Source organism: Ruditapes philippinarum, unplaced genomic scaffold (assembly GCF_026571515.1).
Source record: "Ruditapes philippinarum isolate M1 unplaced genomic scaffold, ASM2657151v2 ctg1297_1_1_1_1, whole genome shotgun sequence".
Taxonomy (NCBI): Eukaryota; Metazoa; Mollusca; class Bivalvia; order Venerida; family Veneridae; genus Ruditapes; species Ruditapes philippinarum.
Genome location: NW_026863527.1, coordinates 1 through 22,524, shown reverse-complemented (window position 1 = coordinate 22,524; position 22,524 = coordinate 1). Strand labels below are relative to the sequence as shown.

The window sequence follows — 22,524 nt, the reverse complement described above, 5'->3', positions numbered from 1 at the left end:
TGTGTACAAACTTCAAATGTACACACGCAATTACCTAACAGGAACACAGTATATTTACATTGCTGTAAACAATTTAGTATGCCTAAGGGTTTGAAGCGTCACATAGTAACTGTTCACATGAGAGAATATAACTATGAATGCCACAGTTGTGACACGAACTATTTATTGAGCCTTTGATGTTTTTGTTTTTAAAGGTTTCTGAGAAGATTTCTTTGTTCATTATTTAAAATGCCCAGTGAGTTGCCATTTTAATGTACAAGTATTTACATTGTTTCCAGCTAGTCAGAAAACTATGATTCTTTTTCTTTTCTTTTAAACACCTTGAATATCCAGTAAAACGCCGCCACAACTACATTTCAAACACAAGTATAACAACTTTACGTTTTCTGGAAACTTTAATCAAATCTACATCGCATAGCATTCTCCGAGTTCTGATTTACAAAATAATAAAAAAAATGAAAACACTTCCACGTAATGGATACAGTACGAGTTTTTCTTCGAAAGTGTCTTCTTACAGACGTAAGAAGACAGTTTGCTAGGATAAACAACAAATTGTCCAAGGCGAGGCCGATGATAAAGTGTTGTTTGTCCTGGCGAACTGTCTTCTGAACGTCTGTAAGAAGACATTTTCGAAGAAAATACGAGTAACTGTATCCGATTTATACGACGTTTAAGTGTAAAGAAAAGATAAACGCATTCAATTATAAATAAATCTAACTGAAATTAAATGTATGTTCAAGTTGAAAATATAAAACAATAGAAAATATTTGCATGGCCTTAAAGCGTAGGGCAGTGAAAGGTGTAGTGCATGGAATTTTCGTGCACTTATTTCAATCGGACATAATTCACTTTTATTCATGATAAATAATGTTGAAATGCCTGCCTTCATGAGTGAGATTAATTATGTCATTCAACATTGAAACCGTCTCTGAACATGTTTTGCGTCAATGTTAAATGGATAACGTTTTGGACCCCAAATTTGGTAAGTTTCCTTATTTACAAGCTAAGCTTAAGACAATGTTCAGCTGGATATGGCCGATGATTTTTTTGTGAGTTGGGACGGGACAGTAAATGTCATGGTAATGTTGTTTTTTTGTAATGTCAGACGATATACACAAAAAATGATAGAGTTTTAGCATCGTCAAACGAACTATTGTTAGTTTCGTCAATGCTAAAATCAACAGTAACTTTGTTCCTCGAAATGGCCATCCAATTGATTTGATTCATTGCTACAACTTTCAGTCAGTTTCTATGGTATCCTGTTTGAGGCAGTTAAAATATCTCTGTTACGATTTAAGAGTGACTAAATCACCGTAGGGAACGTGTTACAGTATCGCGTTTTGTGGTTACAGTATAGAATTTTCAAGATGGAGGATTATTTATGGGAAGAGAGGTAGGTGATTCTTATTCAGGTCCATACTACAAGTAGTTTAGCTTCTAAAAGATGTTTTTGTGCTTTCCTTGCAAGGAACAGAATCCGGTATCTAGTCATATATTTCTTCAGACCCTTCACCGCAGATTTATCTCTATATTGTCTCATAAATGTGCAGATTAGACGGTTTAAAAATTTGAATCGAGAGACCAACGCATTTTTCTTCCATTCCGACATTATTTAAGCATGCCTAGATAAAGTAAATCTACAAAACGTTAGTCCTTTGTGTTTAGAAATGTTTATAAAAGTAAATGGCCAGCTGAACCTGTTTTCCTGTTGGTAAAATGCGTTTGAAAAAATAAACAATGTTACAGTATAGAGCGAGGTTAATTTTGCAGGGTAACAGCATAGACCTAGCGACTTTGATTCAATTTTGTTACAGTTTATACCCAGATTTCGGTTACAGTTTATATACTTAATAAATTTTAATCAAAGTTCGTGTATCCATTATTTTTATGAAATAACTCATAACTTTCTATTTAATACATTCTTGAAAGGTTGCATTACTTTTTTTCTTCAGAAGAAAAGTTATAGTTGCTATTTTCCTTACTTTAAGTTTCAGATTGAAACTTTTTGCAGAATAAGTAATGCCCTAAGTAAGGACTGTTTTCACGACAACAACAGTAACTTTTATCAAATTGTATTGAGAGAAGAAAGGTTATTGCTTGATTTCATTACACATTATAATAATGCCTATTAGTAATAAAATAGAGAAAAAAGAATCCTTAAAAGAAGTCCAACAAGGAAAACATGAAAATGTTGCAGGCTCAGTTTGATTAAACCTGTTCATGGACGGTAGTGGTAACTGCAAGTTACCGTCCACGCCTCCTAACACCGGCTTCAGCAGAATTCACATTAAACATGGACTGGTACACTTTAGATTTTTTAACATCTGTGGATGTGTTCATATGGAGATAATGAAGCCTGCATACCACAGATAAGCTGTCAAAAGACACAATTAACAAGCAGGCAAGACCCTAAGGGTGATTAAACAGTATTTAAGTGAGCAATACTGCAACCTTAAATTTTATCTTATGTTGGAGTTTCCATCTACAAAAATATATTTTGTAAGTATTTAAAAAGGGTTTGTTACGTTTGGCTTTCCTGGATTTTAAGTTTCAACGACACTGAGGTCATGTGAAAACATTTCTGCTTTAGTGTAAAGAAAGACCCCAGATACCCTTGTGAAACATTTCAGACACGAGCGGGCACCTGACTAGAACCACCGACCTTCCGTAAAATTAGCTTGATAGATTCCTCACATACAAAGAATCCAAAGTCATGATGAGATTTCAACCACAGCAGTCAAGAAAAGATGATTTGAAGTCGACGACCTTATCCCTACTCTGCCAATATTATGTACCTCCATCAGGCTCACTAGAGAAGATATTGTAATTGTCTGACCTTAATTTATACTCTATAACTTTCAATATTATTTTCTTTTTCAAAAACATGAAAACTTCTATACAGGATGTCTTCAATAAAAAAAACGACTTTTAATTTAATGATGACAAAATAATCTTAACTTCAACAAAGAAGCATTCGAAATGCCATGATCATGATTTGATTTGAAAGCTTTTTGTTCGAGATGAGAAGGGTCTTTAAACATTGCCTTTTTTCAAAATCTATGTTTTGGGTTTTCGTATCCCCGATTGCAACCGAAACCATTTGAACAACTAATTGGTAGAAAAGCATGTAAATTTCATCACATTTAGTCAAGTAGTTACTGAGCGGATGAGATTGCACACAAATGTGTACGACAGACGGACGAATAGCCATCGGGCCAATAAGCTCACAGAGATTTAAAAGTCTATGTAACATTCATACATTTTACCTAGTTTATAATATAGGAAATATCGAAGTCTAAACTGTAATCTGGGTATAAACTGTAACAAATCGAATAAAAATCGCTTGGTCTATGCTGTACCCCTGCTCAAATCACCTCGCTCTATACTGTAACATTGTTTATTTTTTCAAACGCTTTTAACGAACAGGAAAATAGGTTCAACTGCTCAATTACTTTTATAAACGTTTCCTAACATAAAGGACTAACGTTTTGCAGATTTACCTTTTCTAGGCATGCATAAATAATGTCGAAATTGGAGAATAATGCGTTGGTCTCTCGATTCAAATTTTCAAACTGTCAAATCTGCATATTTATGAGACAATATAGAGATAAATCTGCTGTGCAGGGTCTGGAGAAGTATATGACTAGATACCGGATTCTGTTCCTTACGAAACACATCCGTTTCCGCGACCGAAAGCCGCGTTCGAGCCCACCGCGCGGCCGTCGTTTTAAAAGAATGCGTTTTTTTTGCCAATTGTCACCGGTATTCGCGAGGTGGGGACGGGGCTCGGCACGGCCCGATCCGACTCGCCGAGACCTTTCCAGCGAGTGCTCGCTCACCGAGCTGGCCCACTCCGTTCTCGCTCGGCATACGAAAAACCTTCCGCTTTGGACGAAAATGAGCTCCGTTTGCCAACTGTCACCGGTATTCGCGAGGTGGGGGGGTGACCCGGCACGGTCCGATCCAACTCGCCCTTCGCCCGCGGAGCTTCGGGTGATGGGTTTACCCTTCTCGCCGGGGAGAAAGAAGGGAAGCGATGTGTATTCAGAACTTATTGTGGTTTGTGAGCATTCCCTATATTTTTGTCTCTAAATATGTATCAATTGGTGATTTAGCCGCTAGTTTGCTAAGAGATGGTTCATGTTCATCTTTCATGTCTATAAGGACTTGAAATCTGTTTTATGTTGGAGTGTGTACACCAGTTAAACTTGCAGTATTTTTGTTTGTATTTGTTCTGTAGTACACCTTTGTCCTGTTTATGTCTTGTGTATCTCTTGTCTGGTCGGGTTTTCTCTGTTAGTTCTTTTGTCTATTTTGGGGAATTCACTGTAATCTGGAAAAAATCTTTCATTGTCAATAAATAATTTATCTCTTACTAATTTAACTCTCTGTCCAGTTTATTTTGCCTCTTTCAGTTTTGAGTACAATAATTTTCTGCGGTTTTCAATTTCTCTTGGGTATTGTTCTCTTACACCAAGCTTTATCAACTCTCTATCTTTATCTTCTTTAAATTTCGCAATGATTTGCCTTGGTTTAGTTTGATCCCTTCTCCTCTTGCCAAGTCTATGTACCCTTTGAAATGGGATGCTTTTGTGTATTTTCATTTTGTTTATTAAAAATATTGTAGTAGGGTCCGAAATACATCTTTTTGTTATGGAAGTGTTTAAGTGAAATATTCCTTTCACACTTTCTTTACAATGACGCACAATAATATTTGATGTTGTTTTTTTTATATTACTTTAATCACTCGATATGATTCATTTATAAAAGATGAAAAATCAACTTGAATATCAGATCAATTAGAAGAAAAACTAATTCTGAATTTAGAAAAACAAAAGAGTGATAAAAGTAAAATGCCTTAACTTCACTCACCACCTCAATGACAACTGAACAACTTTAAGGACCACTGGCTGTTTACCACTGACAAAACTTTAAACACAGTACACAATGACAGACGTATTACTCTAAATCACAGTCGATTCCATCCTTGCACCTGAACTAATAATATTCTATGAACATTCTGATACACAAATGTTTTGTAGATGAATATAACAGAATATAAACACTTAAAAAGTTTAGTCGCATTATTTGTAGTAATTTAAAAAATAAAAAATAATAAAAATATTTTCACAAATAAAGTTCTGTTGTAGATTTTTCTCAAATAGCACAGCGAGTGTTCTCGGAAGTAGAAATGATATAATTCTAATGGGTTGAAACTTTAAACAATGTGAATCTCCTTAATAAGTAATGTCATATCGTTGAAAGTGTAGAATCAAGGTCCGAGTTGATTAATGAATGTAGAAAATCTATGGCAATAAAATTGCTTATCATATAAATTATAGTATCAAGTGTATTAATATTTTTGAACTAGTTGAAGATTATTTATCACAACTTCTCTTTATAAAAGCACCACTTAAGGCACCATGTAATTTAAATAACAAACAAATATGGCGGGCAGAAATTATACACAGTTTTACACTTCTTCGATCACTTCTTTTCTACTTTCTTCTTGTTGTTATCCTCACTGGGTAGGACTGGTCTATACGGTTTAGCATACAAATAACACTCTGCTTCAGTCAAACATTTATTCACGGTTTTGTACATCAAAATGACATTCCATAGGATCTATAATATTTATGGTTCAAACTTAAGGAGTCTGTAAACCTTTATATTTATCTTTCTATCACACATATCTTTCTTCTCCAATACTAAAACTGGTGCCACGCCAAAAAGACCGCCTTTTCCTCACGCTGACCAAATTCCCGCTCTACCTCCAAGTAGAAGACTATTCAACATTAATAAAAATTAGCGCAAAGATACGAAAACATCAGAAAGTAATAAATAACAAAAAAATGTATTTCGGACCCTACTACAATATATTCAGACATTCTTCAGTGTTTTCATATTCCCCTGTTTCTCTTTTAGGTTCGTCTATACCATAGACAATTAAGTTGTCTTGCATGCTTCTGCATTGATGATCTAATATTGTTTCATGTTGATTTTCTTTTATTTCATCCATGGTTACTTCCATTTTTTTATTAGACCCTGTAGATGATCTATTTTACTTTCAGTATCATTTTGGTCAAAATTTATATTTTCATAAAGGCCACTTATCACTTCAATGCTATTCTGGTATTCGTGTATTTGTTTTGTTTGATTGCACTTTTTCATCTAGCATTTTTACATTATGTTCAGTTTTAGCCACTGCATTTTTCACATTATTCTGCATTTTATTTTACTTGGACATTTTTGGTTGTCTCAATAGGCACAGTATTACTTGCCATACTTTTATTTGAATTCCGCCTCGATTGACTGAACTATACATGCTTTGTGTGGGTGGGGTATCACCGCTTTTTATATTGTTACCATTTGCCATATATTGTTGCCATTTTGATGTCCCCCCCATCCCATGCTTGCTTCATATGTTATCTGTTTTATAAATGACTGTCTTTTTTTAATGAATTATAGCAATGACCTGTTAAAACTCAATTGTTGTATATTGTCACCGTTTTGTTTACATACATATTGCCGCGTTTTGATCACATGACCGAAGCCTGAGATTGCTAAACCAGTTTGTTCAAGCGTGTTATTAGATAAAATTTGTATTGAGTGTGCAAAAGGCGTTGCATTCCTTGTGTTTATAGTCTGATTTTATTGACCTGTCAATTATGAATACATTATAGCACTCATTTAAATATTCGATCCCACTTCGGGTTTGTTCGTTTATCTTACGAGAATTAATATGGAGTATATTACTTACGTTTGGAAAGTCCCACTAGATTAATGTAGGTTCTTGTAACATCTGCAATAGCACAGTCGGTTAAGTGATTACCTAATGCATGAGGGGTCCGAGGTTCGGGCCCTTATTTGACACTCTTTTTAGACTTACTTTTTTCTTTATTTTTAAGTATATTTTAATGAAAATGGTCAAGCGCTTGCAATTTGTCTACACGGATATGAACCAACAAAGAAACACTGAATTGTCACATTTGTATAGTATAACTACATTTATTGATTTAAATCGGAATGAATTTTCAGTATTATTCTTAAACTTTTTTTGTAAATACTATACATTTATATATAACAAATGTATAGTATTTACAAAAAAGTGCAAAACATATTAAAAACGGAACAATCATAACTTAAAAAATGTTGAAAATAGTTATGAATAAGAAAAAATACTGGACATACACTGTCTCGATCTTACAACACGTAAGGCATTTATATATTATATACCAGTAGTTCACCCTATTGCGCTATAACGTGTCAGTGTAACTAATTAATAGAAACAAGATGAATTTAACCACATCTTACTGCGAACATCTCACGGAATTTACCGAACATTTATCGAATATTAATATATTCTGTGCATTGACCGTTAATCAGTATGGAATTGACAGGTTAATAAAATCAAACAATATTTATAGTATAGAGGGGTATATTTGCCGTTATGTTTTAATTATTTGCCTATATTTTTCAATTATTTAAAGAATGTAAAGCTCCTGTGGATCGAGTGACTTGAAAACAATTTAATACGTTTAGAGTGAACTTCCCGTAATTTTGTTCGTTTTGATTTTCGTTGTTGTTGTTCGTTAGGGTGATTTTTAGGTACCTCAAGGGCCAATGGCTACATTTTGAAAAGTCTATTTTTACTTTTGGTTCATGCTTTTCAATTTGTTATCAATCACAATACAAAATTTCGTGCAATGCTAAAATCATTATTGTTCCTTTTTCGGTTAAAGCTGCATTTCATAAATTTCATAAAAACAGAAAGTGTTACATTAAAATTGTTTTCATTTCGACATACGACTTTACTTTGGTGTGCAGGCAACCAGAATGAGTTTATAAGCATAAATTGTTGCATCAATAGAAAATCAACAAACAAGGCTTTAAGTTAGCAGTCCGAAATTATATTTCCGCATTAATAACGGATGTTTTCATGCAAATTTTATCTACTCTATAGTAACTTATAAGAAGTTATAACAGTAAAAAGGTTAATAGGTTAATAATACAGTATTGTGCTTAGTTTTAAGACAGACGGCAAAATATTATAACATATTCAGCTTGAAAACAAAGAGACTAAATATTTCTTTAAAATATGCCGTTATTAAAAGAAATTGACGAGAGGAAAGAAAATTGTATGACTTTACATCATTTCTTAATAACCCATAACGAAATAAAAAGACTTGCTTAGCTCAATAAAACTGTTGTTAAGGGTGTGCGACATTGAACAATGTTGCAACATATAACAGTGGTACAAAATAATTACAGAATTTTCTATGCTAAACAGACTTCTCAAATATTTTTAATATAAAACAACACTCTTAACTCTTAAACATATGCCTTAATAATATATCAAGTATGCACTTTGTATGGCTATCTGAAGATGATGACTGACAATTTGTTTCTTATTGAATTAGAAATTAGAATCTAAATAAAATCTATATTCAAGTAGAAAAATATCAATTAAAGTTGAATAAAAAACCAACTGGAAGCAGGCAGAATATAGATTTAGATATTTTTATTTTATATACTTAGTATATTTTCATTTGTTTTGCACGATTAAATGTACCTGTATTTCATTGTAGAAAATCATTACAATCAGAATAAATACAAATACCAACCACATGGACGTCAATCATAACGTATTTAGCCACAGTACCTTTATTTAACTCAGTGTAGATTTAGAATTTTCTATATCATATCACCCAAAATAAGCAGAAAATATCATCTTTGAAATTTACAGAAGTTGTTTGTCTTTAAAATAATCAGACCATGTTAGTTAACACGAGTACTGGCATTGTTATAATACTTACAGGCGCACCAACACAGTTTTGGTCATATGGCGCCGACAAACTTTAAGCAACACCAGGAGTCAAAACTACCTCACCTGCTTCGTCTCGTAAATGCGACTACTCAGTCACAAGGGTCACATTACTTATACCTACTAATTACTAAACTATCACTCGGCAAGACATAACCATTGACTACATTGCTTTTTTTGAAACCTCCAGTATGTTTCGTGTACCGACAGCAAAAATGATTTCTATTAACAAATCTCTGCATCGGTAATAAATATCAGGTAGTGAGATATAAAAAAAACAATGAATGTTTGTGGTCTTTGACAATGCCATAAACTTCTTCAGTTTTAATAAATGTATGTTTGTAAAGTGGCTGCATACCTTGAGGTCTAACAAGCTGAAACGTAAGTTAATATTATTATACAAGCATGGACACTGATTAAAAGACTGTCCAGTAACATCAATCGTAAGTAACTGTTGCCAAATCGCCTTATACAAACTACTGAAATTCCCCGACAAGTTATGACCATTCTGATAGGATGTCAAATTACGCATATACGTATCTTTAAATGTGTTCAGTCTTTGTACGTTTTTTTTCTTCTTTTTATCAGAATGTTGCCAGCACAAGTATTTATCATGATATAAATTGGTACGAACTTATTCAATTTGTTCGTGAAATATACATCGATTATATCTCCCCTCCACGAAATAAGAAATATTCTCAGGGCTAAACTGTTTCTGTTAACCAATATTCTGCATTTTGTAACGTTAGAGTAAAAATCCAATATAACGGCAAGCTTACTGCCAAAGAGAAATCAGACCTGCAATAATGAACAACGTTTTCAAATTACAACTCAATAAATTACGGACATTTTCATGTGTCTGCAAAAATTATGGAACTTTGCCTAGAGCATTTGTAGAAGTAAGTCAATTTTTATGCTACATTATAAATATTTATCTTTAACTATTTTAGTATTTAAATAAATGATTTAAAAGCATCTAATACAGTTTTATTTTCTGTAAAGAACGAGAGATGTTATGGTCATTTCCTACCAGCTCAAAACTTTCAAGAAACTTTGGGTCATTTTAATTGAACAAGCCATTAGACTTGTTATAAGGATAATGAGTCTTTTCATACATCCGAAGCGATGCATGAAATTTTTACCAAAATGAGCTTTATTTCTTTTGGTGAACAGGTTGTCATTCTCGCATAAACTTTTGTTATGGAATTAATCTATTGTTTTCTTTACCCTAATAAGGCGTCATAATCTGATCTAGGTGACCGTCCTATATATAAAAATCGGCAGATGTTGACAATTTCTACAAGAAAGAAAAAAACTTAAAACATAATTTACAATTACAGTATTATGTTAACGTTAATGACTTAGACAATGATGTTTTGATTTTAAAGGTAAATGGTGGACGTGCAATATCCAATGCTGTTCTGAAAAAGGATTTGGCGAAACATGAAGTTAACAATAATTATGTTGTATGTACGAGGGAAACACCAGATACGCTACACTTCAATGTTGAAGGTTTAGCAGAAGATGTACAGGCATTATTTGCAGAGCGTGAACTAGATGACATCAAGCTAAAAGTTAAACACCATGTGATCAAAAATATCACTTTTAATTTTATACATGAGAATATTTATAGATGTCATCTAAACATGCCGATTAGACAACTGGGATATAACTCTTTCTTTCAAAGATACAATGATGACAAAGGATTAGCAGTGTTCTTTTTAAAAACTGAAAAAGAAGTGAATGCGGATGAAGTCCACATCGGAGCATACAACAAAGGGGCGTTTGCAAAACAAGCACAAGGACCTTCAAAAGATGGCTTATTATAAACATATTATTGAGATCACCAATGATAAATATTTTTTACAAAAGATTAACTGTTTTGAAATGACACATATCTTGAATAACTTAAGCTTTTGTTTTCGCGTGTTTATGTCATTTTTACTATTGTTAAACGGTTTTAACATATATTACGTTTATACGTTATGGAAAAATGTTTAATACTTTACGTGTATATATGTTAGGGTAAATAAGAATAATAAAAATAATTTATCTCAGTTGTGATTGATATAATAGAAGAGCAGCAAACAAGTATTAACGTCATTAATATCTATGTCGGAAATAGATAGATAGATACTTTTTATTCCTCCAACATTGAAGAACAAAACATATTTACAAAACCGAACAATAAAAGAGCCTGGCATATGTACAATAAATTACAAAACATATTATCTAAGCAAATATCATTTGTTATACAATTCTTTCAGTTGGAATAAATATATGGAGATATGCTGATATCTACATTTATCTCATAGGATGACATAAAATGTATATAACAGGCTTAATTTATATAAAAACCAGATCGTATTTGTATTTACTCTGCAAATACTGGAAGTTGACTATCAAATTATAAAGTGTATAGGATACAAAAGATAAATTTAACTGCTTATGTTAAGTTTGGAAATACATGTATATTGATCTGTTTCTTCGGTTACTTCTGTCAAAATTTTATTCGAAACGAAATAGCAAAATGATGACTTAGCCAATCCTTGTTGACGCACTTCCGAAGAAACGGACACTTGTCAATGCAAACAAATATATTCAATCTGCCATTCGGTTGAACTAGCAAACATCAATTTTTATTAACTTAGAAAACATGATAACACAAATTAAAGATAAGAAAATGTTGTTTTATTGTTGTTTATATTGATAAGTGTTCTTCATTTGTTAGAATAACGTGCTATTTTTAAGTTGATTGCTTTCAAGAACGATCTAACGTCAAGTCACAAATTTAGCTCTTATTCTAAATGCGCCTGTACTTTTCCCTGTCTTGTTATTTGGCAATAATACTTCCTTTATTGCACACTGTGTAATAGTTTCTTACGATCTATCTGGAGATATAGCCCTAGATCTAGATTTATACTATTTTTTTATTATATGTTTTTTTAAAATGTCTGCTGTCAAAATGCATGTAATGTCTGTGTAGTAGATTTATCGTCAATCTAAAGTCATTTTAGGAATGGCTGAGGGGCACGCTTTGGCTTTGGCACAGCTATTTGGATATTTTTCTTGATTTATAGATCTTCAATATTAAGCTATGATGATAAAATTGATATCAAAAGACAGTAGTATGTTATTCTCTCTCTATATATATTGTTACATTTTATTTGACAAGAAGTTATGTGTTTAAAATGAAAAGTTAAATATAAAAAAAAAAAGAAAAGAAAAAAAGTATTAGTCAGTGGAATAGAATTCTTTTAACTCAAATCTTTCATCAATATTAGTACGCATATAGTCTACTTATTTTCTTAATCTTTCGCACAGCCAAGCTGTAAGGAGACTTTACTTTTTATATATGTTTTATGATAATGATGTGTTGTTTGACGTCATGGAATTTACGTGATAATTCACCGGTAACAGAAAATCGTAACATAGATAATTATGAAATGGTAGATAACTAAACTATATTACTGAAAATTGTCAAAAAAACTGAAAGAGAAACATTCATCATAACGTCGCTAAAACAATCACTTGTAATTACTTAAACAGCTTCCAACAAAATAACATAAATAAAAATAATTCAATGAAAAAGATGCTATGTTAAAACATAATAGAAAGACGTCTGTCAAATATAACAGGTATATAATAGATTTATAATGAATGTTTAGTAACAGTTTCTGTGTTTTCATAGGTAATTACTTACCAATTTGTAGAATGTTGGCTCCCTAACACGCAGATCTCAGATTTATGAGCTAACCCGACCAGTTATTTATACTACGCGAACTCATAACTAACTGTTTTAATTTCAGACCAAGTAACAGAAATAAAACAATTATTTTAAGAACATGCTGATATTTTAAATTCATATGTTAATTATATTAAATACTCATTATTTAATATACATTTTCATTTATGATTTATTTTTGATAACGAATTCATTATATATTTTTTCAAAATGAATGGTTTCAAATTGTACGGACACAATGAAACCGGGTCTGATCTAAAATTATTGTATTCCCGATCGTTCATCTATATCACGTATAAATACTTATTTGATAAAAAGTGACATTTCAACTCCGTGAATTCTCGGATATATCTTCATGAATTCACAACTTCAACTTCATGAATTCACGATTTCAACTTACAGAATTCACGATTTCAGCTTCAAAAATTCAACTTCATGAATTCACGTTTATAACTTCATAATTTTACTTAGTTAATTCCCGATTTCAACTTAGTGAATTCACGATTTTAACTTCGTGGATTCACGATTTCAACTTCGAAACATGAATTCATAAAATTGAATTCATGAAGTTGAAATGGTGAATTAGTTAAGTTGAAATTGTGAATTCGTGAAGTTAAAATCGTTAAGTTCAAAACGCAAATTCGAGAAGTTGAAATCGTGAAGTTGAAATCCTGACTTTATGAAGTTTAAATCGTGAATTCGTGAAAACTTGGGATTCATGAAGTTGAAATTGCGAATTCACGAAGATGAAGCCGGAAATTCATGAGGTTGAAATGTCCCAACTTTTTCTTCTTTCGTAAAACAATCAAATTGTTGTTAGAGTATTTTCTTATCTATTAAAACTAGGTGAGTTAATGCAATGTCCAAATATTATGTTTAATTTTATCTTTATGTATACTCGTATATTGTTGTTTGTGTTTATCAATTTGTAAATCGTATTTATTCAATGCAGTTACAATTAGTTAAAGGCCCATTAAGCCACTAAATTGCTATCATTTTATTTCCCATTCACTTTTTGTTTTTTGGTATTTTATTACAGTTTCCAAAAATGTACTCATTGGCCATATACAGATGAACTATCTTTTGCTCTTTGGCAATAGATATAATTATATATTGATTTTATATTTCGTATGGAAGTCAAAATATTACTTTGATTACATTTTGCTTCTTTTTACGACACATAACTGCACATGCAGTGCCACATTCTTCAGTTGTTTAACATCTAACATGATCTAAATAATTTTTTAAAACATCACTTTTAAAACCCATGTTTAAACTTTTTAAAGAATTAAAAAAAAAATTTCTGAGGCATAATGTGTTTAATAATAGTAAGTCTACTAGAGGAAAATATACCCATAAGCGAATGGTAAGTAAATTAGACATAAAAGAAAATTCACCACATGATAGGTCCTAACTAACTACTCATGTAAGATGCAAAATGAAAACGATTGAAAAATCGGTTAATGTTCACTTTTGCTCATGATGTGTTTGCACGCTGCATTTATTTTGTTAGGAGAAAAGTGTTAACATAAATACTGGCATTGTTACAATACTAACAATTTCTCGGTTAAAATATCTACCGAAATCTAACTCTGGCAGAATGTTAACAAATTATATTATACGTAATAACATTTATTTATATCCACTTCATAAATTGTAAAAGATACAACAATAACAACAACAATAACATCATCATCAACAACATAAAATAAACAATTCAAAAATGAAATAAAAAACACAACATTTTGTGTAGACCAACTCCGGAGATAAATAATATATCGTTGTTTTCACAAAGAAAAAAAATGTTTAAACTGTCTCGAATGTCTATGGTGATGTCGCATTAAAAGATTTTAACGCTACTTTGTCACATGTCACTTTTTTATTAATTCGACATGATGATAATATATTCTTGGACCAAACCATGGCTCTTTGCAGTGACTTTTTCTGTATCAGTTGCTGATATAGAAAATGAACGCTGGATATCATTGACAATGGCATGTGTCGTTTTTTCTTTTACTGATTTCACTATAAAATTTATGTTTGTGACGAAGGTTAACGGCTTGAGACTGCTAGACAAAAAGAGGAATAATTGAAACGCCATGAAATGTAGGTTTATCTTATTTTATAAAGTTGAAATGGTTCCAATGACTATGAAACGAACACTGGAATATTAGGTATTCGGCTTACCAGATAAAATTCCATGTATTTTTAATTTGTTATTTTATATGTTTCATTGAATGAACATTTGGAGAAGACGTCATTTTATAATAACACAGTACCTTTAATCTATAACAATACATTAGAATAGATATCTATTTCCTAAATATAACAGTGCTAACTGTCTGACAGTTAGAAGAATGGAAAAACAATTAATCTTTAACAGTGCGTGTGTACTTATAGCCAGGTAAATACTTCTGATTTAATAGAATGTTGAAACTTTTGACATGTTTTGACGACGCGGATACCACACGATTGTGAGCTAAGCAGATCATGTATATTAGTTGTATATTGGAGTTCAATTACCGACTGATCCAGGTAATGATCGAGCACAGGAGCTTGACATTCTATAAATAATTGAAAAATATAGGCAAATAATTAAGAAAATAACGGCAATTACACACCTCCTCTATTGTTTGTGACAGGTCTATATTTTTCGGATAGACCTGTTTAACAAAAGAAAATCCGTTATGAGGTCTATCTTTTGCACGTGCACAGGTCTGTTCAAGTCAGACAGACCCGGTCATGAAAAACACGTGAAAAAATAGACCTGCCTATGCACAGGCAAAGAAAACGTGAAACGAAATCAAAAAAATTAAAATTGAAATAAAATGTAAATGATTAACATGATGTTCCTGTCATACAAACAAACTCGGGATACACTTTTTAAACAAGATATTGTTTATTGAATGCACTAAGCAATTATTCCAGCATCCCTATATTTAATCTTTGAATAAAAATAATGGATAGCATATGAAAGTTAGGTCACATTTAACATTTAATTAATTGCGTCATTTTTCAAAGAAAAGAGATATGTAAGTGGTTCTTCTGTCATTTAGTTCACAATATAACAAAAATGGACGCTTCTCTATGAAACTATAGTAGTAATCACAGCATACTTATTACGAATTTGAATCACCTAATCCAAAACATCTTAACATTTCTAGAAAATTCACAATACATAAAATTTGTACCTAAAATTCATACCGAAAAAAAAAATACCAAACGTATGTCCGATTCACAACTTTTCACCATTTCATGTACGCTTCGCATTTGAAACCGCAGCTACCCACCCTGGTAGTATTCCCACCCGCGGGATCAATCAGATTGTTAAATCCCACGCCCCCTCTCTTTTATCATATTTTTTTATTAAACCGGAGAAAATCAAAACTGATTTACACTGAAAACCTTCGAAGCCAGGACTTGTTTCAAAGAATGATACACAACAACGTTAAAGGAATTTTATATTGACAGAATCCAAATCTTGCTTATAGTGACATGCATATACAAGTATACTTAACGTGGAGGCACATCTTCCATTAGTATTTCAAATATCGATAGAAACGATAGAAATGTATTATTCGTATATCATTAAAAAATTCTTGAAAAAAAAAATGAATATTATAAGTGATTTAGTATGAAAAATTTATGATGAACGATCATATTTTATTCTAGAACACTTCATAATCTGCTACATAAAATATAATTTCGGTTCATGTATCATACACTTGCCAACAATATACATATGTAAGTCATTCGTGGTCTGCTAGATATCCGGACATTGCCCTTCGGACAGTTGCCCTCTCAGAAGTTTGCCCCCTTATGCAGTGGAAGTCATATGCCCCCCCCCTCATATCTTTGGAAGAGGCGGACAGTTGCCCCCCTCCCTGTTTTAAAAATAGTAAAATATTCAATTGTTTTCTACTAACATTCATCGCCTATTGTCGATATTTCATTGTGCTTAAAGCTGCATCAAGAAAATCAATATTGAGAAATTTTAAGGAAGGTAAAAACATTCAAGGCCCAAGTTATATTTTTCATGTAATATGTGGTTAAAGACTGATTTTGCAGTATTTTATTACAATATTTCTTCTGCGTTAGTAACGCAGTACGGGCTACTTTTGCATATGTTGACACTTTTTGGTAATTTTCTTGGATTGTAAGTGCTAATTGTAATATGTCAATTATTATATTTGTTTACCTTACAATATTTTACTTTTAAATACATTTCCAAAATTTTCATGAAAATTAAAATGAATCTGGAGGCGTGTTGCTTTAAATACACAAAAACTCACGCGCAAATTTGTGAAATTCAAAATAGCATCCATAAATAAATGAACTATAATGTTTACATTGACATACATAAAAATATATACATGTACATGACCTCTGGCAAGTGACAAGTCGCAACAGCAAAAAAAGTGGGAGCAAACGTCCGAGGGGACACCTGTCCGGATTTAAATGTCCTAGAATTTGCAATGTCTGATACTAAATACTATCAACATAATTATTCATACTTTAGCATACCTTCCATTACAGACCTATTCACTTTATTTTTGACAAACTGCTGATTTAGCTTTTTGATTATTATTTTAAAGGGAAAAAGCAAAAATATATATTGTATTTAAGAAGAACGTTGATAAAAGCTTACCCCTATATGCGTTGTGTTAAAAAATAATATTTGTGCATTGCATCAAATGCTTCAGATCAGCCATAGCGCAAGCCAGTATAGTTTTACGGTGTGTAAGTTGGATATCGGCCTCGTACATCGATCTTTCTGTTTAGGAAAGACCTGGTCACGAATTTCATGAAACACCTCGAGCGCTACGCGCTCTCGGTGTCACATGAAATTCGTGACCAGGTCTTTCCTAAACAGAAAGACCTCGTACTCGGTCGATATCCTATACATATACCTCTCTATATAAACACAAGGCATGCAAAGTCTTTTGCACACTCGACACAAATTTTATCTAATTACACGTGTGGAAAATCAATTTCGATACTCAATACAAAATTATATCTTTTACAACCGCTGATATCATTACCTATAGGATATCGACGAGTACGAGATCTTTCTGTTTAGGAAAGACCTAGCAAGAATTTCACGTGACACAGAGAGCTCGTAGCGCTCGAGGTGTTTCATGACATTCGTGACCAGTCTTACCTAAACAAAAAGATCGATGTACGAGGCAAAGGAAAGTCGCAGCCGGGTGATCGAGGGCGCGTTCGACCCGTTCGACTGCCTAGCTGGCGACGGCCGCCCTTCCGGGACGCTCTGGTCAAAAATGCGCTTTTTTGCCAATTGTCACGGTATTCGCGAGGTGGGGGTGTTGTGGTCCGATCCGACTCGCCGAGACCTTTCCAGCGTGTGCTCGATCACCGAGCTGGCCCTCTCCGTTCTCGCTCGGCATACGAAAAACCTCCCGCCCTGGACGAAATGAGATCCTTTTGGCAATTATCACCGGTATTCGCGAGGTAGGGGGGACCCGGCACGGTCCGATCCGACTCGCCGTTCGCCCGTAGAGCTCCGACTGATGGGTTTCCCCTTCTCGACGGGGAGATAGAAGGGAAGCGATGTTCATTCAGAACTTATTGTGGTTGGTGAGCATTCCCTATATTTTTTGTCTCTAAATGTGTATCAACTTGTGATTTAGCCGTTCTTTTGCTTTTACTGCTAAGGGATGGTTCATGTTCATCTTCTATGTCTATAAGGACTTGAAATATGTTTGTTGTGGGAGTTTGTACACCAGTTGAACTAGCAGTATTTCTGTTTGTATCTGTTCTGTAGTACACCTGTGTCCTGTTTATGTCTTGTGTATCTTTTGACTGGTGGGGTTTACCATTATCATATCCTCTGTTAGTTCTTTTGTCTGTTTTGGGGAATTAATTGTAATCTGGAAAAGATCTTTCATTGTCAATAAAAATTTTATCTCTTACTTATTTAACTCTCTGTCCAGTTTATTTTGCCTCTTTCAGTTTTGAGTATAATAATTTTCTGCGGTTTTCAATTTCTCTTGGGAAATGTTTTCTTGCACCAAATTCAGAACCTTTTAAAACTTCTAAGACTGTATACTTTATCAACTCTCTATCGTTATCTCTAAATTTGGCAATGATTTGCCTTGGTTTAATTTGATCCCTTCTCCTCTTGCCAAGTCTATGTACCCTTTGAAATGGGATACTTTTGTCTATTTTCATTTTGTTTATTAAAGTTCAGATATTCTTCAGTGTTTTCATATTCCCCTTGTTCGTCTATACCATTAGACAATTAAGTTGTCTTGCATCCTTCTGCATTGATGATCGTATATTGTTTCATGTTGGTCTTGCTGATTTTCTTTTATTTCATTCATGGTTACTTCCATTTTTTCATTAGACCCTGAAGATGATCTATTTTACTTTCAGTATCATTTTGGTCAAAATTTATATTTTTATAAAGGTCAATAATCACTTCAATGCTATTCTTGTATTCGTGTATTTGTTTTGTTTGACATTGCACTTTTTCATCAAGCATTTTTACATTATGTTCAGTTTTATTCACTGCATTTTTCACTTTATATCTTGCACCTGTTGTCCAGTAGAGGTTATTCTTGAGTTTTGTGTTTTTATCAAAGTTTTTGGGGTTTGCCAATGGACATCTTGGTGTTCCAATTGTCTGTCTATTCCACTCAGTCTCATCTCAATTCCTTGAAGTATATTGACCCAAGGGGGATTTCATTTGGGTCTTGCTGATTAAGTGGTAGTGCTTGCATACCAGGGGACATTTGGTATGGTACACTTGGGTATGACTGTTGGTATAGGGTATTTATATTCAAATATCCGCTACACATGTTTGTATTGTTCAAATCATATACCTGCCCTGATATTATACTTGTGTTTCCATTCTGAACTGTGTTGGGTATTGTTTCAGTCATGTTTTCTTCGCTTGTACTGGGTAAAGTTGTTGGTGGGAAGGGTGTAGTAATTGTTCAGCATAATAAAGTTGCTGTAAAGCTGGCGATTGTTCTGCATTATAGTTTACTTGGACATTTTTAGTGGTCTCAATAGGCCCAGTATTACTTACCATACTTATATTTGTTATCCGCCTTGATTAACTGGACTATACATGCTTTGTGTGGGTGGGGTATCACCGCTTTTTATATTGTTACCATTTTTGCCATTGATGTTTTTTTCCCATCTTATGCTTGCTTCATCTGTTATTTGTTTTATAAATGACTATTTTTTTAATGAATTATAGCATCAAATTTTATGTAATGATCTGTTAAAACTCAATTGCCGTATACAAAATTCTGCATTGGTCATAAATATACAGGTAGTGAGATAAAAAACAATGAATGTTTGTGATCTTTGACAATGTCATATACTACTTCTGTTTTAATCAATGTATGTTTGTGAAGTTGGCAGCCTTGAGGTCTAACAAGCTGAAATGTAAGTTAATATTATTATACAAGCATGAACACTGATTAAAAGACTGCTCAGTAACATTTATCGTAAGTAACTGTTGCCAAATCGCCTTATATACAAACTACGGAAATTCCCCGACAAGTTATGAACATTCTGATAGGATGTCAAGTTACGCATATACGTATCTTTAAATGCGTTCAGTCTTTGTACGGTCTTTTTTCTTCTTTTTATCAGAATGTTGCCAGCACAAGTATTTATCATGATATAAATTGGTACGAACTTATTCAATTTGTTCGTGAAATATAAATCGATTATATCTCCCCTCCACGAAACAAGAAATATTCTGAGTGCTTAACTTTTTCTGTTAACCAATATTCTGCATTTTGTATCGTTACAGTAAAAATCCAATATAACGGCAAGCTTACTGCCAAAGAGAAATCAGACCTGCAATAATGAACAACGTATTCAAATTACAACTCAATAAATTACGGACGTTTTCATGTGTCTGCAAAAATTATGGAACTTTGCCTAGAGCATTTGTAGAAGTAAGTCAATTTTTATGCTATATTTTAAATATTTATCTTTAACTATTATAGTATTTAAAAAAATGATTTAAACGCATCGAATACAAATTTATTTTCTGTAAGGAACGAGTTGTTATGGTCATTTCCTATCAGCTCAAAACATTCAAGAAGTTTGGATCATTTTAATTAAAGAAGCCATTAGACTTGTAAAAAGGATAATGAGTCGTTTCATACATCCGAAGCAATGCATGAGATTTTTACCAAAATGAGCTTTTTTTCTTTTGGTGAACAGAATGCCATTCCCGCATAAACTATTGTTTTGGAATTGATCTATTGTTTTCTTTACCCTAATAAGGCGTCATAATCTAATCTAGGTGACCGCCCTATATATAAAAATCGGCAGATGTTGACAATTTCTACAAGAAAGAAAAAAACTTAAAACATAATTTACAATTACAGTATTATGTTAATGATAATGACTTAGACAATGATGTTTTGATTTTAAAGGTAAATGGTGGACGTGCAATATCCAGTGCTGTTCTGAAAAAGGATTTGGCGAAACATGAAGTTAACAAAAATTATGTTGTATGTACGAGGGAAACAACAGATACGCTACACTTCAATGTTGAAGGTTTATCAGAAGATATACAGGCATTGTTTGCAGAGCGTGAACTAGAGGACATCAAGATAAAAGCTAAACAACATGTTATAAAAAATATCAGTTTTAATTTTATACATGAAAATATTTATAGATGTCACCTAAACATGCCGATTAGAAAACTGGGATATAACTCTTTCTTTCAAAGATATAATGATGACAAAGGCTTAGCAATATTCTTTTTAAAAACTGAAAAAGAAGTGAATGCGGATGAAGTCCACATCGGAGCATACAACAAAGGGGCGTTTGCAAAACAAGCACAAGGACCTTCAAAAGATGGCTTATTATAAACATATTATTGAGATCACCAATGATAAATATTTTTACAAAAGATTAACTGTTTTGAAATGACACTTATCTTGAATAACTTTAGCTTTTGTTTTCGCGTGTTTATGTCATTTTTACTATTGTTAAACGATTTTAACATATATTACGTTTATACGTTATTGTAAAATTTTTAGTACTTAACGTGTATATGTTAGTGTAGATAAGAATAATAAAAATAATTTATCTCATTTGTGTTATATAATACAAGTATTAACATCATTATTATCTATGTCGGAAATACGGCGTTTAGACATCGCCGCCAATCTTCGTAGACGCCCTTAGTTATCAATGTATACAAACTTTTTTTTATGATAATGATGTGTTGTTTGACGTCATGGAATTTACGTAATAATTCACCGGTAACAGAAAATCGTAATATAGATAATTATGAAATGGTAGATAACTAAACTATGTTACTGAACATTGTCAAAAACTGAAAGAGAAACATTCATCATAACGTGGCTAAAAATGTAATTACTTAAACAGCTTCCAACAAAATAAGATAAATAGAAATAATTCAATGAAAAAGATGCTATGTTAAAACATAATAGAAAGAGTGTTAACAGTCTGTCAAATTTGACATGAATAACTTCTAGAACAGGTATGAAATAGATTTTTAATGAATGTTTAGTAACAGTTTCTGTGTTCTCATAGTTAATTACTTACCAATTTTTAGAATGTTGGCTACCTAACACGAAGATCTCAGATTTATGAGCTAACCCGACCAGTTATTTATACTACGCGAACTCATAACTAACTGTTTTAATTTCAGACCAAGTAAGTGAAATAAAACAATAATTTAAAGAACATGCTGATATTTTAAATTCATATGTTAATTATGTAAATACTCAGTATTTAATATATATTTCTATTTTATGATTTATTTTTGATCACGAATTCATTATATATTTTTCCAAAAATGAATGGTTTCAAATTTTACGGACACAATGAAACTGGGTCTGCAATTTTCATATTATTTTGATGTAATTTGTGCTTCCGAGGGATCATCCCTTTTCCAGACTTTTCTTTCCAGTTTTTTTATTGATTTTAT

The 22,524-nt window shown here is 32.4% G+C and overlaps 2 protein-coding genes across 3 annotated transcripts; both read left to right on the top strand.

Moving 5' to 3' along the window:
• Positions 1-864: 864 nt before the first annotated feature.
• On the top strand, positions 865-11,450 carry LOC132722308 (uncharacterized). Of its 2 annotated transcripts, XM_060706779.1 has the most exons (3): positions 865-982; positions 9,576-9,723; positions 10,213-11,450. In XM_060706779.1, the coding sequence occupies exons 2-3, from the start codon at positions 9,631-9,633 to the stop codon at positions 10,651-10,653; spliced, it is 534 nt and encodes a 177-aa protein (XP_060562762.1). In that variant the 5' UTR covers positions 865-982; positions 9,576-9,630; the 3' UTR covers positions 10,654-11,450. The 2 variants fall into 2 exon arrangements, with proteins under 2 accessions (XP_060562762.1, XP_060562761.1); XM_060706778.1 differs by lacking the exon at positions 865-982 and having other exon boundaries at positions 9,520-9,723.
• Positions 11,451-20,276: 8,826 nt separating this feature from the next.
• LOC132722307 (uncharacterized) lies at positions 20,277-21,661 on the top strand. Its single transcript, XM_060706777.1, has 2 exons — positions 20,277-20,509; positions 20,996-21,661. The coding sequence occupies exons 1-2, from the start codon at positions 20,417-20,419 to the stop codon at positions 21,434-21,436; spliced, it is 534 nt and encodes a 177-aa protein (XP_060562760.1). The 5' UTR covers positions 20,277-20,416; the 3' UTR covers positions 21,437-21,661.
• The last annotated feature ends 863 nt before the right edge of the window (positions 21,662-22,524 follow it).

Bases quoted from the DNA above. Each gene is read 5' to 3' on its own strand.
- LOC132722308 (XM_060706779.1), top strand. From the start codon at position 9,631: ATGAACAACGTTTTCAAATTACAACTCAATAAATTACGGACATTTTCA. The intron at 9,724-10,212 runs GTAAGTCAATTT...TTGATTTTAAAG, and splicing joins TGCCTAGAGCATTTGTAGAA to GTAAATGGTGGACGTGCAAT.
- LOC132722307 (XM_060706777.1), top strand. From the start codon at position 20,417: ATGAACAACGTATTCAAATTACAACTCAATAAATTACGGACGTTTTCA. The intron at 20,510-20,995 runs GTAAGTCAATTT...TTGATTTTAAAG, and splicing joins TGCCTAGAGCATTTGTAGAA to GTAAATGGTGGACGTGCAAT.